Source organism: Pithys albifrons, chromosome 6 (genome assembly GCF_047495875.1).
Source record: "Pithys albifrons albifrons isolate INPA30051 chromosome 6, PitAlb_v1, whole genome shotgun sequence".
Lineage (NCBI taxonomy): Eukaryota > Metazoa > Chordata > Aves > Passeriformes > Thamnophilidae > Pithys > Pithys albifrons.
The window spans coordinates 61,662,356-61,679,443 of NC_092463.1; the positions used below are offsets into that span (position 1 = coordinate 61,662,356).

Sequence of the window (17,088 nt, forward strand, 5' to 3'; positions counted from 1 at the left end):
TTGTCCCAGCCACCTCCACTCCTCTTACTGCCCCACGGCCACAAAACTGGGTCCCCGAGGTCTAACCCCCCTACCCAGTGGGGTCCTGCAGGACAGGATGTGGTCACTCCTCAAGCACCCAAAATACAGGACTTGGTAAACTCTTTCTCAGCCCTAAATGTGGCCACATAAGGTCAGCACATCTTACTCTCCATTTGTCAGCTTTAATACTGGCCACCCCACAGGACTTGGTCTCTGCCTTAAGCCCCCCAAATGCAGGATTTATTCTCTGTGAGGCCAAACACTGGCTGAGGGACACTGGTTTCAAGGCTCCAAAACACAGGACTTAGTCACTGGTTTTTGAGCCCCCAAAATGCAGCACTTGGTCTCTGCCTCAAGCCCTGAGAACACAGGGCTTAGTCACTGAGCCCCAAAGTTTGCCACCTGAGCTGGGTTTCAGGACTGAAAATACACAATTTAGTCTCTGTTTTTAAGCTCTGAGCCTCATTTTTGAGCCCCCCAAACACAGCCCTGTGTCTCTCTCCTTGGGAGCCCAAAAACTGATGAAGTGAGTCTGGTTCTGAGTCCCCAAAACTGACCCAGAGCCATGACTGAACCCCAGTTGGCAGCTGGGCACCAGCAGCCACTCACTCACCCCCCCCCCCCCCCCGTGGGATGGAGAAGAGCCACCCCAGGACAACAGCGGCCACCCGAGATGAGCTGCATGCACCAAGACAGAAACAGCCCATTGGGTTGGGTTGGTTTTTCCTCAGTATGTTTATTTTGGTTACGTATTACCCAGATTGAGAGAAGAAAAAAAAACCCCAAGAGTTGAAAAGCAGCTTCCCGTAAATACCACAGTGTGCCTGGCCAGGGGGACCCATACACCCAGCAGCCTCTTTGTCATCCCTTGGCTACTGCAGAAGGTGCTGCTGAGCTTTGGGAGCTCCTGTCCTGGCAGCCCCTGACCCCCAAAGCGCTGCCCATGTCTGGCACAGCTCCGAGAGTGGTCAAAGGGCCCCGTGCCCCCTTCAATCCCTTCCCTGGAGAACAAAAAAAAATAAATACAGGGGAAAAAAATACAAAAAAGTTTATTGCAAACTACTACAATAATTTATTGAAGCAAACTGCATGCGAGTGAAGGAGAGACATCGAGGGGAGGAGCTGCAGGAGGGCTGTGTCAGTTTGAGGGCTTCAAAGGGGCATGAGAAGGGAGCTACGCATCTCTCCTGCATCAGGGGCGAGAAGGCTGTGGTTAGAGGACAGACAGACACCTGGCCACGGCCAGAAAAAGAAAAGGGAGAGCTAGGAGAGGTGTCATGGAAGGACGAGGTGGGGAGTGGCAGGACCAGAGGTGTCCAGGCTGGGAAGCAAAGGAGATGTTTGATTTTGCATCCCAGAAACGTGGCTGGTGGCAAGATCTCAGCTCAGGGCAGATACAGGACCAGGCCACATCCCTCAGCTCCCAGCCAGGTAGGTGTCAAGCACTGGGTCAGAGGTGAGCAAGCCCTTGACCCAAAGGCATTTTAGTGCCATCCCTCAACCAACAAATCCCCAAGCTCTCCACTTAGTGTTCTGTGCAAGGCTCTGCCCCCCCTGCACCTCCCACGGGTGCAGGGGCCGGCAGAGGAGCAGCTTCGGCTGGAAATCACAGTAATGTGATCCAAGGGAGAAACTGGATCATCCCAACTGAAGAAACTGGTTTAGTTTAACACCATACCATCATGAACCTGCCTCCACTGTCCCAGAGGACCTGCCATCAGGTGTGCTGGGCCCTCACCTCGTGCAGCCCTGGGAGCCAGGCTGCTGCCACAGTGAGAACGTGGGATGCCCACACCCAGGGCACAAGACATCAAACTCTTCAGCCATGATCCGCCCCAACACCAGAAGTGTTTCAACTTGCTCTGACAAAGGTATCAGTGTAAGGAGAGAAGGGAGGGGGCAAACCAGGACAAACAGCTCAGTAAGAGCCGTCGTGTTTGGCCCACAGCTGGATTTCCAGGCAGCACAGGGGACAGTGGTGGGTGTTCAGAGTCAAGTTTCTTGTTAAGTTTCCAATTAAACTTCATGTTTTATTGCAGTTTTCCAGATCTCAGGTATCCAATTTTGCCAAAATGCTGCGTGCTACAGATCAACTCAGCTGATCTTGCGCTCAGACAAGACACTTCAGTTCTGCTCCCAACCACAGAAACTCAACCAAAAAAAACAGGCAAACAAACAAACAAAACGCCAGGTTATTCTTCACCTCTTCCAAAACCACTATGAATTCAAGGCCACTGAATCTCCACACAAAGTCTTAGAGAAGAGCAAAAAAATCCAGGTCTCCATAGCAGACACATCTTATCCTATGTAAACTTTTCCAAGGGCTCAGAGCTGCCCTGACTACACCAGCAGGCAACACCTGACCTGCTACATTTCAGGGAAAGCAGGGGTGTCTGTGCAGAAGAGAGAAGCTCTGAGAACACGGCTACACAACACCCTCCCCCAAAATGGGGGTAGGGAGAGAAGCTGACAGCCCCTTAGTCCCACGTCAATCTATTGCCTTGGATAAACAAGCCTGAGAAAACCATATCCAGTCCCTGCTTCTGTGGCTTTGTTTACACCTGGAAAGGAGAGGCAGAGTCGGACAAGGAGCACCACATCCCCCAGCAGCAAGCAGCTCACAACTGTCCCTTGCCACGAGAACAAATTCCTGGCCAATAACATCCTTCCCCGAAAGGCTGTGGAGCGTTTAATGCAAGGAGCTCACCTGGAGCTGGGAGGGTGGGAGTCAACAGCCAGCTGTTCCATCACTCACCTCATCCTCCTGCTAACACGCTGCTGCAGAGACTCCCACTGCACACAGGGCTCTTCTCCAGGGGCTCTCCCTCCTCTACACTGGAGAAGCCATGAGAGACATCTGACTGCAGAGCGCTGCCTTCACCTCGGCTCTCCCAGCTGCTGTTACAATGGCACGCCGTGCTCCCTGCACTGGAGCCTCCTGGGAAACCGTCTGAACCCCTTCCACCCCCGCCCCCTAAGAACAGAACTAAAAAATACCGACCCTTTTTAATCAATAAATAAGGAATCTTGTTACCACAACACAAAAACGAAGCATGTTCAAAGTGCAAATTACTGTCGTCAAACTGGGATGCTCCTCCTTGCCTCTCCCACGCAGGGCTCCTGTAGCCCCCGGGCCTTTCCGAACAAACATGATCTACGAGCCAGGGCGTTCCCTCCACTTCCTGCCAGGGCTGGAGCAGGGGAGCACGGTGGGAGCGGGACGTGCTCTGCCTCACAGCTCACCCTGCCGAGGGGCTAAAGTGCCAAACTCCCAGCCCCGGGAGGAAGGAGGACACTGCAAGGACCAGAGTGCAGCGGTGCATAGAAGTCGGGACCAGGGGCAGAGGGAGTCCTAAGAAACTTCTCCAGAGCACGTCCAATGCTTTTTTTTTTTTTTTAGTTTGCCAGTGGGGCCACATCAAGGAGCCAGAAAGGCATCTGCTTTGGGGTAGAGTGAAGGGTTTCGGCAGTGCCCCCTCCCTTGGAGAAATCCATCACTCAGTCCAACCTGCTCTGGTAATGGCAGCACGTGCCCCTTTCCACAAAGGGGCTGTGGGAGAGAGAGAAGTGGTTGGGAGAAAGAGGATGTGCTGTGATCCACGCTGGAGGGGAGCAGACCCTTCAGTTATTTACTAGTATTGTAAGTTTTGTTTAACTTTCCTCTCTTTCAGTAAGTGCCTCCTCTTTTTTTTTTTCCTTTTCCTTTTAAATACAGAGTCCCAGCTGTCCCAGCACCCAGGAGCTCCCCTGCCACTAGGGTCCAGTGGAGTCTGAATCTTCAATGAGCACCTCTGTGCTGGCTCCCAGGATCTCTGTGTTCATGACCAGCCCCTCTGGGTTCGCACTGCTGCCACTGCCCACGAAGAGTTTGCCATCAGCCACCAGGCTCACGCGCTCTGCCCCACCACAGTAGGATTTTGGCATCCCCTCCGGGCTCAGCAGCAGGCAATCTGCTGGCGGGGCACTGCCCAGGGGGTCCGGGAGCAGTGGGAGGCCCTGGCCATCGGTGGGCGGTGCGATGGCCTCGGGATTAGTGCCCAGGATGTCGGTGCTGGTGATCAGGGCACCTGCATTGGCAGCCAGTGCTTCAGCTATGAGCACTTCAGGGTGGCTCTTGGCTTTGTGGGCCACGACGCTGTCCTTCTTCTCGAATTTCTTGCCGCAAATATTGCAGGAGAACTGGTAGAAGGAGTCTGCGTCGTGCTTCTTCATGTGCCAGTTGAGGGACGCCTTCTGCCGGCAGGTGAATCCACAGATCTCGCACCTGGGAGGGGAGAAGGGGGAGGTCACAACAAAGGGACATCCTCGCACACTTGTGGGGACAGCAGTAGCAAGGAGGCAGCCCAGGGAAACAGCAGGGGCTCACTAATGTCACTGCAGCTCCAGCTCACCTTTGCTGAGCTTACGTTCCCCAGATCTGCCCCAAAGAGCAGCTAAATGTGTGGGTTTAAAGAGAGCCAGGACACCAGAACAGGCTCCAATCCTGCCTTCAGAGCTGCCCCTGCTCTGGGTGCAGCACCGGAGTGGGTGTCAGGGGTCTCTCAAAGCAGGAGGGTGAGGGACTGGCAGAGGGTACTCACTGCAAGGGCTTCTCGCCCGTGTGGATCATCCGGTGCACTGCCAAGTTGTGGGAGCTCTTAAATGCCCGGGCGCAGTACTCACAGATGTAATCCCTTTGATCTGAAAGACAACAGCAGTTGCAGCATTGCACTCCCACAAACCTGCTCCCTTTCCCAGCTCTCATGTGGTACAGGTAAAGCTGCCCAAAAAGCAGCAGAACTAGGAGTTCTGGGAGGCCAGCAGGCACAGCAAAGGAGGAGTCCCACAACACAGCATAGCAGCTGATCTGGAGAGGCCACGCATGATTAAGACTCTTCAAGAGCTAATTATCCACTCTGCCCAACACTGAAGGACTGGCAAATTAAGATAAAGCAGATTTTATCTGTAGAGGTTTATTCCTTTACAGAACCCCTGAGTGATACTTGCCAGAGGGAGAATTAAAGACCTCTATAGTCTATTTCTTTCATTTCCTTACAAGATGGTAATCCAGAAGACAATAATACCCTGCTGCTGCTGCAAATCTATGTCACCCGACTTGGCTTCACTCTCCCCAGAAATCCTAGAGGTTTTTCCATTTTTCCCTGTCTCTGCTCACTGACCTGAAGAGAAGTTTGCACCTATCTACCACCCCCTTGTACCTGTGTGATGTTTGGCATGTCGCAGAAGCTGCTTCTGAAGCCGGAAGAGCCGACCACAGGAGGGGTGAGGACACACGTATTTTTTCTTCAGCAAGTGCTGGTACTTTATGTGATGCTGAAAAGAAAGAGTCAAAGTTTGCAGAGTCTCAGAGAAGAGCTGAGACACAGCAATCCCAGACAGCCCCTCAGCAAAAAGAGACAGCATCAGGAGGGAGTGTCAGTGCAGTGGAGGTTCAGCTGCCTGTTCAAACACCCTTCCCTGCTCTTGCAAGTGCCACTGAGGAAGGGAAAACCTTTACCAACCTGCAAGTACCGCGGGTGAGCCAGGACCGTGCCGCATCCTTCCATCTCACAGCGGACGTACTGTATCGGAGGCTTCTTCCTGGGAAGTCAGCAAGGAAAGGGGCAGAGTGGTTGGCTGTTTCTATGATTAGAGGATTCTATAAAGACACTCTACATATTCTATACAGAATCGTATGAACTATAGATTTCTGTTTCTGTGAGGGGGAGAGAGATTGGCTGATGCCTCTGATGCCACAGCAGCAGCACAGCAAAGCAAAGCTCAGTGAAGTGAGAGCAAAGAACTATTATTGCTCCAGTACTGTCTGGGCTGTGACAGAGCCTCTGTCCAAGAGCCAGCTCCACTGCTGTCACTACCTGAGGGCTCTCCCTAGAGCTGGGAAAATCTCAGGAGACCCAGAGTTCCCAGAACCTTATTTCTGGGCAATGCCAGGGGAGGCATCAACTGAGAAGTGGTGAGGGGTCTGGTTCAGTTAAAAGAAATCAAATGCACACCTACAAGGGGAAGGAAAAAGAGGGAAGACAGGGCATGCTGCTATTTTTACTTTTTATCCTTTTCAAGGCAGATTTCTGGACTGTGCAAGAGAGATGGCTTTGGGACAATCCCCATCTGTGTGTAGGACACAAGGGAAGCAAGTCTGCAGAACAGAACTGGGTGGAGGGGATCCCTTACCTTCTCTTGGGCAGCCTTGGGCTCTTGTCATCCTTTCTCCTCCTTCCCCTCCTGTAACAGTGATACAGAAACAGAACTGAGAGAAGCTTCTTTACATCAGCAGTGGGCAGAGACTTTGAAGTTTATGCTGTGTTGCCTGCAAGATCTACAAAAACAACTGACTGCAAGTTGGAGACAGATTCAGAGGACGAAGAATTCCAGAGAAATAAATGCTTCATGTAGTTTTCTCTCTCAATCCTTCCTGTTTCCCAATGCATTTTTTACACACATGCAATTGTGCCAACACAGTCCAGAACCCACGGTGCATCCTATTCCCTCTGCTCCGTTGGGGAACATTCCATATCATGGGAAAACATCAACCTGCATGATCAGGAGGAACGGGATTAATGATCCAGCAGCTATTTTACAGGCCTCTGAATTAGCTACAGCAGCTTATACACCTGTCAAGGCAAAAATCTAGGCTCAGTTTGAGCAGACCTGTGCTTACATGTAAACTGCAGCCTCCTAAGCCACAGCTCACACCGTGCCTGCTCAATCCCATTGCTGCAGAGGCACTTGGAAAAGATTGATGGAAGTATTTTCTAGACTCTACTGAGATCTTTATTGATGGCAAGCCCATGCCAGGAACCTGCTGAACAGGCACTCAGCATTCAAGCCAAGCCCTCAGAAGAGGCACAAGGTTTTATTATGCACAAAATAGTGTCTGATCCAAACAACAAAACCTCAAGCCACAGAAAGCAGTCTCCAACAGACAGAAATGTTCTCAAAAATACCAGCCTTCTCGCTCCTCTCCACAGTGAAGCAGCAGCAGCTTAGGAACAGCAAGAGAAGCAGCACTGCTGGTGTGTGGCCCAATGGGGCAGGTCAGCAGAGGGAGCCTCGGCTGTTCCAACACCTCAGAGATGAGCTGAGGTACAAAAGCAGCTCCTTTTTTTTTTTTTCCTACCTCACAATATCCCAAAGAATGGCTTTGACAGAGACACATACACCAATCTCCTGCCATTGTCAGGAGGAAAGCTTCAATGCTGAGTTCAAGTGACAGCACACCCAAAGGTGCCCAGACTCTGGGTAACAAAACTTTGTTGTTTTACTTCTCCAAAGAGAGGGGGAACACAGATAGGTTTTCTGAGCTCTGGGATAGTCCCACATGTACAAAGAGGACACTTATTACACACACATCCAACATATTCCCACATCTCCCTCATGACACACAGTAGGAACGCTGCGCTCTCATAATGGATTCCTAACACTGATTCACCTCAGGTGTCACAACAGAACCCCTTGTAAGGGTGCCCTGAAGAGTTTCCCATGGTGTGGTCACACCCAGAGAGGGTTAATAACCACAGCATGAATCAAAATCCCTCAAACTAAATCTAAACACCAACTCTGAGTTTTTAAACACAGGCAAAATGTGAGGAAGCAGAACAAACAGTGCTGCCCCATCAGCCCTCAGGTCCAGGGGAGGAGGAGGAAGGGGGGAACCAACAACAGAACACTGTTGTACACTAGCAAGAATGCAAAATAAACAATACACACTGCCATGTGTAACTGCAGAGTTTACTCACTTCCTTGGTGGTTCTTCATCTTCCTGAAACTCATTCTCTTCTTTCACTTCCACTTTAATCTCTTTCTGCCTTTCTTTTTCCTCCTTCCCCTTGTTAGCTTTTCTCCTTTGCTTTGGTGCTTCCCTACAAAGACACAAATACAACATATTACTCCAATGCTCTTCCCACTGCCTGATTTCTACAAAGATTTAAGCAGAAATTGGACAGAAGTTCAGGTTTATTTCTCAAGTCCCACTTCTAAGCAGAAATATGAACAAGGATTAAGGAAGCCCCCAACAGACAGCCAGGCTCTAAAGGCTTTACTCCCTGAGAGAAGCACACTCCTGGTTATTCTACTATTTAGAAACAATTCCCCTGAGCAACCAGCTCACAGGCTTTGGGGCATATTAAGCTCCAAAGATATAATTTTTTTGGTCTAAACCCCCCAGTAAGTACAAAATCCAAGATACTTCTCTAGGTGGGGCTTGTAGGTTTCATCTCTGGGATCATCTTTGAAGGGAACTTCTTCCTCACTGATGAGCATCTCCTCATCATCATCACTGCTGGGAGAAAAGGAGAAAAGAGGACTTTGGCAGCACCAGCTAAACCCTTGCTACAGAATATTCATGCACTATCCCCTGGGATGGGAAAGACACTATTCCACAGCACCTTCTCATCCACCATGACTGGGAAAAGCCAACAGCTTGCACTGACCAAGGAGCACACAACAACCAACACAGACCAGGCAGAGCAGTGTCCACTTCTGAACCCAGCAACCCATGGCACCTGCTCCCAAAGGACCAGAGCCACCAGGTGGAATGCCCAGATCCAATCTTACTATCCATTTCTCCACAGTATCTCCTGACACCTGCAGTCCACACTGCAAATGCAAAGCCCCAGGTTGGAATGAGCCAGAGCCGCCGTCTGTCCCATAGAAGATTTCACACAACCATTTACTTTCAAACAACTCAGCCCCTTGTTTTGAGACACTGAATACTGGGGCATGTCGGGGGTCCCCATTTATTGGGGTCCCCTTATCCCGAGTAAGGGGGCAGTGTGAATGAGAGACAGAAGAGCTCAGGCACAGCAGGCTTCAGAACGCTGATCAGAAGGTTTGAAACTTAGAGAGTTTCCAAGAGAGTTTATTCAAGATAGTTTCACAGTTTCCTCATAGCTCGTAGTAGTAGTTAGTAGTAGTTCTAGTTAGTTCTATTCTCAGTAACATCCACGCCTTTTATATCCTCTCACATCCAACAAGTCATGACATTATTGGTTAACCAATTCACCTCATATACAACGAAGCATCTCATTGGCTACCAGACCCCACACACACTCCAGGTAGCTCTCTTCTCTTTAAGGGAGAACTCTAAACAGCTTTCCTTAAGGGATGCACTCACAGTCACCCCTACAACCGAATAGAAAGAAACACGTCAGAATAAAGAGTGTCCTACCTGACTCCAGCTGGAGACCGATGCTCTTCTGTGACCTCTGAAAGGAAAAGTCACCATTAGGTTTCAGCGTGTGCTCGCTGCACTGAGCTCATCTGTCTCACGATACCTCCGTCGACAGTCAGAGCCAGGAGTGCTGCTGGCAGAAGGCACCGGTGACCAGGCAGCACCAAACCTGCACCAGCCACGCTCACCCAGCGACCCCCACAGCAGAGGCTGCCCACACCTGACTGTCTCCCAGCACTTCATGCCACGTACCGTACTCCAGCTGCTCCGTGTTTGGCTCCGACTTGCAGACGAGCTGCAGGGAGCCAGTCTTGGAGCGGGAGGCGCGGGAGTTCTCCGTGTCACGCTGCCGAGCTGCGCTGGCTGACCGGCTGCTGCGCCAGCTCCGGCTGGGCCGGGCCGCGCCGACGGGAGAGCCATGGCTGAGGACGCTGGAAACCTCCTCCTCTTCCTTCTCTTCTTTGGGATCTGAAACAGACGTTGCAACCCCTTTCATAATAATAATACAAAGGCTAAATCCCATCATTAAATCACACTCCGCACTCTCGCAGGAACCCACTCGCGTGTTGTGCAGACCTGGAGGGCAGGACCCCCCCTGGGCCCTCACTTCAATCTCTCATCTCTAAGTAAAACTGACTAAAACTCTCCAAGAAAAGGCAGCAGGGATGTTTAAAACTGTTCACCAGTATTTGAAAGCACCTTGTATTTCCCTTGGATAAAGGCTTGCAAGATGATAATTTGCTGGCTCTGAGCACTACAAAGCAGATGCCTCATAAATGTCATCAAGTGCTTTATGAAAGGGCTGCTTTGTGGGGAAACTTGTGTTTAGAGGATCCTCCAAGCACATACAGAACTGTACACCTGGTAATGACCCTGAGGAATCTGAGCTGCATGTTTCTGGTCCTGTGCTAGAGCACAGACGCTGTTACCCCAGGGTCTTTGCACTCTTTTATAGCTTGTACAGGTGGTTTCCTTTTTGGCTGATGGCTGGTCTCCAAATATGTTTTGGCAAGATAACAGAACTGCCTGAAATGTCTATGTGAGCAAGTTAGTCCCTTGAAAAGTAAAATTCACAAATACAGTTCACTTGTTTTGGTGCTTGCTGTGACACTGGGCCCTAATGACCTCAAATGCCTTTTGAAATGTCACAAATGATCACAGACTGGTTTGGGTTGGGAGGGACCTTCAAACTCATCTCATTTCAACCCCCTGCCATGGGCAGGGATACCTTCCATTAGCCCAGGTTGCTCCAAGCCCCATCCAGCCTGGCCTTGGACACTTCCAGAGATGGGGCAGCCAAAGCTTCTCTGGACAACCCATGTCAGGGCCTCACCAGTAAAAGCTGCTCCCCAACCCTTGTTCTCAGTCCTAATGGTGAACATCTCAGGTTTTTGAATGCTAAAATGAACCCAGAGACACCTGAAACCAATTTCTCCTTACTACTTTCTCTGCTTCAGCATGACTGTCCAATAGATTCAGGGCATTTTTACATGCTGAGAATACCCAAAACTCCAAACCCCATTGCCAAGAGATGTATCAAGTATTTTCTCTGCAATAAAATCTGTTGAGTGATACAGACCTACTAGCTGAAAAACCTTTTAATTCTAGACCCTCCAACACGGTCTCTGGTCCCCATCCAAGGGTCAGAGCTGCACCAGGAAACTCGTGTCTGTCAAGTGTTTGGCTGCAGGAGCAGCTGGAATCAGCATTCACCAAGGCTTTCCCCAAAATGTGAAATTGCAAAAGGGAAGCCCTACTCTTGTAATAAATTTTGTCTCTTTCCCACACCTAAACTTCCTTTTTCCTTCACAGAAACTGATCTTCAAAAAATGATGATGACAACAAAATAAACCAACAACCAAACCAAACTAAAGGAAAAAACCCCAGCCTGTTGCCCAGCTCCACACACAGCTCTGTTTGTACCAAGCCCTGAAGAAGGATGTGAGCACTGCTGGCCCCGCCCTCCAGCCCAAACCCCTTGGATTGGAGAAGCGACTCCCAAGGAGGTGCCTCCAGGCACAAGGCCCTACATCTCTTTGGATCACAGTTCCAAGCAAAGAAAAGCTTCATGTGGCCCTTTCCACTCAACACGCTCTCTGGAACAGCAACACAGCTTGTTGTCCCAGCTGCCTGGAAGATCTCTTTGCAGCTCCTACAGGTGGTTGTGAAACAGCAGAGGGAAAATCTCAGAAAAATGTGGATCAAGTCAGAAACTGGTTTGGGTGTGAGATTGGATTGGAGCAGGTTTTGTTCAACTGCCAGCAAAGAGTCCCAGTTAGCACTGGGAATTTTCAGTCCAGTGATGGAAGGACATAAAGTGTATCCACTAACTCTGTATTTCAATCATTACAATTATTCAGGCCTAACTAAGATGAAAGTTATTTCCATGAGAATACAGAGTGCTGTGGGGAGTCAAATGTGAATTAAACTACACAGGGAATTAATTTGTAAGCTGAGATGAAATGTTCTACTTATGCAATTAATATTTCTCAGACACACATTGGGAAATCCTTCACTCCATGACTAAGCAGATGACAGGGAATACTGTCAATGGCCAGGAAGGAAAGTCCCATGGCTCTGGACAAAGGGAAAACTCAGGGAGACACCTCCACCCTCACAGCACCACTGACATAACCCATCACCCCAGGCTTTCCTCACCAACAGCAACTGATGATTTTCCTTCAAAATATTATCCCAAACACCAGGCAACAACATTGACTGAACAAACCCTGGCACAGCAAGTTTTCCATGTGTCCCATGGCTACACAGGACCTGTCACCAGGTGCACCCCCTTCCACAGGCTGTTTGTCCCTGTTGAGGCTCAGTTCTGGCAGAGCTCAGGCCAACTGAATATTCCAAACTGGATTTAGTATTTGGTAGTAAAGGCTCACAGAGTAATGCAAATAATCACCATGAGAAATCAATTCCATGTCAGAACTAATGCCAGGGAACACCAGCATGAAATTCCAAGCCTTCACCAGCACCACTCAGCTCCTCATCCCAACTCCCAAAGGACAAGTGGGATTTCACCTCCCAGATTCACAGGGGACTCCTGGCAACCAAAAATCCTGTTGGGTAAGGAAGCTGCTGTTTGCTTACACCTAATCAGGTTCCTGCTAAAGACTAAGAGGGGGAGCTGGTAGAAATCTCTCCTGCTCCTGAACAACCTGCCCAGATTTTCCCAGGTCTTCCCCAACCAGCAGAAGGTGCTGCAAGGGCTCCATCCAGTGAGCAGCCAGGAGACAGAAGTGCAGCTTCCTCACTTCTGCGGTTCTAAAGACTAAAAAAAACAAACAAGGAACAGCCCAAACCCCACCAAGGCAGATTTCCTCTGGCCCAGGAACTGTCAACACTTCCCTGCGCTAATTTCCAGGCAAACGTTCCATCATTTTGGCTGCAAATCTAATCAGGCTCAAAGGAGGCCCAGAAATTTAACAAACACTTCTTCCACTCTCCCATTCAAACACAGCTGAAAATCTCAGAGCCTGAGTTAAAGCCTAAAAGGGCTTCAGTACAGAGAGCCCCAAACTTGGGAATTTCAGACTGGCAATTGCCATTTCCCAGCACATCCCAGGAAACTGGAGTCAAAATGGGACTGTTCTGTCTGTTTTCTACCACTACTACATAAATATTTCTGCTCAAGGGTATCCAACACGCCAAGCTTCACCATTACAATGTTAACACTATACACATATTAAGCTTTTTTTACACATTCCAGCAATTTTGCTTTAATGGCAGCCTCTGAGACACAACTGCTTGCAAACAAACCCAGGCAGCTCCAGCAGAAAGGGGAGTTCATTTGCACAGGTGTGTGACCTCCGTTCCTCACAACTCCCATCACAATTCTCTGGTGCCAGATCAAAACCTACACCACACAAAGCCCTTTACTTGGAGCTGTTTCAGGAGTCAGCACTGAGCAAGCAACAAAGCCCTTTAACTTTTTTTTCTTGGTTTTGTTTTTCTAACAAGAAGCTGTTAAATAGATGCACAAAGTTCACAGTTTGCAGCGGAAAACGACGATTCTGCTCCAGGCTGCAGCTCCCCCACAGCTGAGGCTTTTGTGCTCAGACCCACCAAGCCACTGTCTCCCCAAATCCTGAAGAATTTTCTCCCTCACCCATGAAGAAATGAGCATAAAAAATCCACGATCCACTAACGCTAGAAAAGAGCAGCGTAAGCAACTGAATACTCTCATTTCCACATGTCCCTGGAGGACCTACACCTGTATGGGTGAGCTCAGAGCAGGAGAGAGCCCAGGATGTGCCAGCTCCTTGGGACTGCTGTGCAACACAAGCTGCCAAAACACGGAGCACATCATCTGGCACCAAAACATTCCTTGAAGGGAAGATCCAACAGACACCTGGTGAACTTGGGGGACAAGACAGTCATTTGGCTCTGGGAGAGCCCAGAATTCCCAGATGAAACACGACAACAGGAGTCATTCAGCTCTTACCTTTACCAGCTGTTTTATCTGCGCACCTGAAAAAAACCCATAAAACCAAGTATAAGAGAAAAATTCCGTGGCATGGGGGCAGAAAGAAAGAACTGCACGACCTCCCCAGGTTCCCAGTGCCTCACCCTCGGGTCACAGTTTCCAACCCCTCCTGCCAAGGCGGACTATTTCAACCGTGGGGAACTACAGGAACATCCAGGAGCAAAGTTCTGCCCGACCCAGGGGGATTTTGTGCTTAGGACAGGGCAGAGCAGCTGCACTTCCAAAGGCTGCTCGTGGCCGGTGTCCCGCTCCGCAGGGCAGGGAATGCAGCACCTACTCCCGGGCAGGGGGATCCCCCCCCACCTCCCTCCGCACCGGCATCTCCAACGGACGGGGCCAAACGGCGCTGGCGCCGCGGGGCACCGGGAGCGCCGGCTCTGTCCGAGGCCGCTGCGCAGCCGGCGGCTCCCGGGACGCTGCCCTTCCTGGGAAGGGACCGGCGGAGCCCGAACAAAGGGGCGGCTGCGCAGGGCGTCCCGCGAGCAGAGGCGTCCCCGGGGTCCGGGCCCGTTCGCGCGGGACCGCCCGCAGCCGCCCCACCCGCGGCCCCCGGAGCGCCGGGCCCGACGGACACTCACCCGGCCCGGGGGGCCTTCCTGGCCGCGGGCGGCGTCTCGGCGGCTGGCTGCTCGGCGGCGGGCCGCGCCCCGGGGCTGCTCCGCCGGCGCCGGGGATACTCGGCCTTACGGCGGCGGGACGCGGCGGCGGCTCCCCCCGCGACCGAGGCGGCGGCGCGGCCGCGCTCCCGGCCGCCCCTCAGCACCCGGCTGCCGCCGGACTCCTCCCCCTGCTCGGCGGGCGGCGGGCGGCGGCGGCCCGAGACCGGCGGCCTGTCAGCGGCGGGTGGCGGCGCCGGGGCGGGCGGCGGTTCGGCGGCGGCGCCCCCGGGCTGTTCGGTGCCCGCCGGCATCGGGGCGGCGGCGGCGGGGCCGGGGCGGCCGCGCTCCTCCCTCCGCGGGACGCGCCCGCCCCCGCCGCCCGCGCCCAATCAGCGCCCGCCGCCCTCCGTCCGCGCCCAATCAGCGCCCGCCGTCCGCCTTCACGCGCTGCGCAGACGCCCCGCCCCCACCTGCGCCCACCAATCGGCGAGCGGGGCGGCCCCGCCTTCTCCTCCCCACCGCCCGCCGCGCTCCCGCCTTTCCCCGCCGCTCGCGCAGCCCCGGCCAATGGCCAGGCCCGGCTGGGGCGAGGCCCCGCCCCCCTCGCGGAGCCGCCAATCAGCGCGCCGGTCCCGCGCGCGCCCCGGCCGCGCCCCGCCCCCCGCGCATGCGCCGCCGCTGCCGCCGCGCTCGGGCTGCGCTCCCCCCCCCCCCCCGGTCCGGCCCCGCTCAGCGCCCACCCGAGCGCGGCCCCCGCGCCCGCCGCCCCGGCAGCGCCAATCACCCGCTCCCGCCGCCGCCCGGCCCCGGGCACCGCCGGGCCCCCTACCGCCGCCGCCGCCTGCGCGCTTCCGCCTGCCCCCGGGGGCCCCCCTGCGCCCCGCGGGCAAGGCCCCGGCGGGGGGAAGCCGGTGGGCGCCCCAGCCCCGCGCGGCCGCTCCGTGCGGCGAGGCTGCGGCGCCGCCCGCGGTGCCGGCGGGGCCTGGCGGCGGGGCCGCTTTCGGCTGCCGCTTCTCCTTTAAGAAAAAAAAAAAAAAACGCCCCGTCGGGCGCGGGTGAAAGTCGGTGACAAAATGGCGGCCGCGCGAGGGGGGCGGGGCTCCGGCCCGCGCGCCACGCCCACTTCCGCCCCGCCGCGGCGCATGCGCGCTGCCTGCCGGGAGCTGTAGTTCCACGTGGGGCGGGGAAGGTCCCGGTGCCACCTCCCGGTGTCCGGAGCCCGGCCCGGCCGTGCCCCCGCCCTGGGAGCGGCTCTGCGGCAGGACCCGCCCCTGTGCTCTGCAGAGGCGGAGTCGCTCCCCAAAGGAAACCCCTGATGCGGTTCAGTGTCGCAGTCCCAGGGGTCGGGAGGGGGGCCCCGGTCCGGGCAGCCTCAGTGTCCAGGCGTGATCTCGGACTGGAGCGGTCCCTCGTGTGCGACACCCGGCCGGGAGCCAGCTGTGGGAATGGGGAGGGGGGTTGTGCCGTGGTTCCTCTGGAGTGGGTGGTTTGGCTGATCTTACCCAGGAGGACCAAGGGTGGGTGACACATCCATGCCAGGAAATCCAGCCTTCCCCATAGTTCTTGAAATCATTGCCTAAGTTGTCTGCGTTTCACCTCGTTCCATCTCGTGGGCACAGGGGAGCCTCCCTGACGCAAATCCCTGCTGCCACCGCCCTGGCAGGGATCCCATCCCACTCCTGCTGTGCCAGAGCAAGCGGAGAGGGATCACACACCCAGAGGACGGGGCCGGGTCTGGCTCTCAACCCGCACACGAGCCGGCGATGGAGTGGGGGGAGGTGGGAATTCTTTCCATGCTGGGATGTTTTCGGACGTGGGAGCTGCTGGAGGAGCAGCTGGGCAGGGGGAGCTGCCCCAGCCCCCACTCCCCTGTTCCTCCCAGGGCAGGCAGTGCCCCTCTGTGAAAGGTGCCCCAGCACGGCGGCAGAATGAGATGCTCCCCATCATCCCTCTAAAGACAGCAAAAATCACAGGGGTTCAAAGAGCCCGAGACGTTCATCTGGTAAATCCTGTTTGCTGAACTGGTTCCCACCAGTGGGAGGGCTCCTGGCGCCCAGTGCCTCCTTCTGCTTCTGAGTTTTGAGTCCTGAGCTCTGATTTGTATTCCTAGAAAACAAAACTCTGTCCAACTCTCCCTTCCTCGGTTCCTTAGAGCTCTAATAAACCTCTTTACTGCAGAGAACCTGTTTCTCTGCCCAAGACAGTGAGCCCAGGGGAGGGGGAGAGGGTGTCAAAGAAAAGCTCAGGATACTTGCACAGGGATTCCTCCTGTCCCTGCCAGACCCAGGCAGGAGGCTCAGCACAAACCTTCCCTGGAGTCGGTGACCTTGGCTGGGTCTGGCTTTTTGTCAGCCCAATACCAACCTGTTCTTGTCATTGTCATGACTGATTTCCCCTCTGCAGATAAGGCTGGGGTTGATTAATTCTGGTTGAGCCACTGCAGGAGGGCAGAGCTCGAGCCAGGGCACAGCTCTGCCATTTCCCTCTGGGGAGCTTGGAAGGGCAAATTTTGTAATAGGGGGTTACAGCTCCAGCTACTCGTGCACACTCGGGCTCAAACATCACCAGCAGAGAGAGTAAATCACTGAGAAGGCTAAAAATAGCCCCAAACCTTCCGCAGACAGGAAGGTTCTGTTGTGTGCAGAGAGGGAAGTGCAAGGCTGAGCAATACCAGCAGTGCCTCGGCTTGTCTTTGGGTGGCTCTCAGGATTCCTGTCCTGAAAAACGTCCTGATTAATGTCCCGTGAGGTTTTCCCTGAGGTGGTGCCGGGTTGGATATCCCTGCTGGGAGCAGAGATCAAAAG

General features: G+C 53.6%; 1 protein-coding gene across 2 annotated transcripts; it reads right to left on the reverse strand.

Annotated features, from left to right (window-relative positions):
* Positions 1 to 1,054: 1,054 nt before the first annotated feature.
* On the reverse strand, positions 1,055 to 14,792 carry ZFP91 (ZFP91 zinc finger protein, atypical E3 ubiquitin ligase). Of its 2 annotated transcripts, none has more exons than XM_071559152.1 (11): positions 14,264 to 14,792; positions 13,644 to 13,669; positions 9,443 to 9,658; positions 9,188 to 9,224; positions 8,207 to 8,299; positions 7,758 to 7,880; positions 6,193 to 6,243; positions 5,523 to 5,601; positions 5,220 to 5,334; positions 4,602 to 4,701; positions 1,055 to 4,285 (listed from the first exon to the last, which is right to left on the reverse strand). In XM_071559152.1, the coding sequence occupies exons 1-11, from the start codon at positions 14,593 to 14,595 to the stop codon at positions 3,775 to 3,777; spliced, it is 1,683 nt and encodes a 560-aa protein (XP_071415253.1). In that variant the 5' UTR covers positions 14,596 to 14,792; the 3' UTR covers positions 1,055 to 3,774. The 2 variants fall into 2 exon arrangements, with proteins under 2 accessions (XP_071415253.1, XP_071415254.1); XM_071559153.1 differs by having other exon boundaries at positions 8,207 to 8,296; positions 14,264 to 14,791.
* Between the last annotated feature and the right edge of the window lie 2,296 nt (positions 14,793 to 17,088).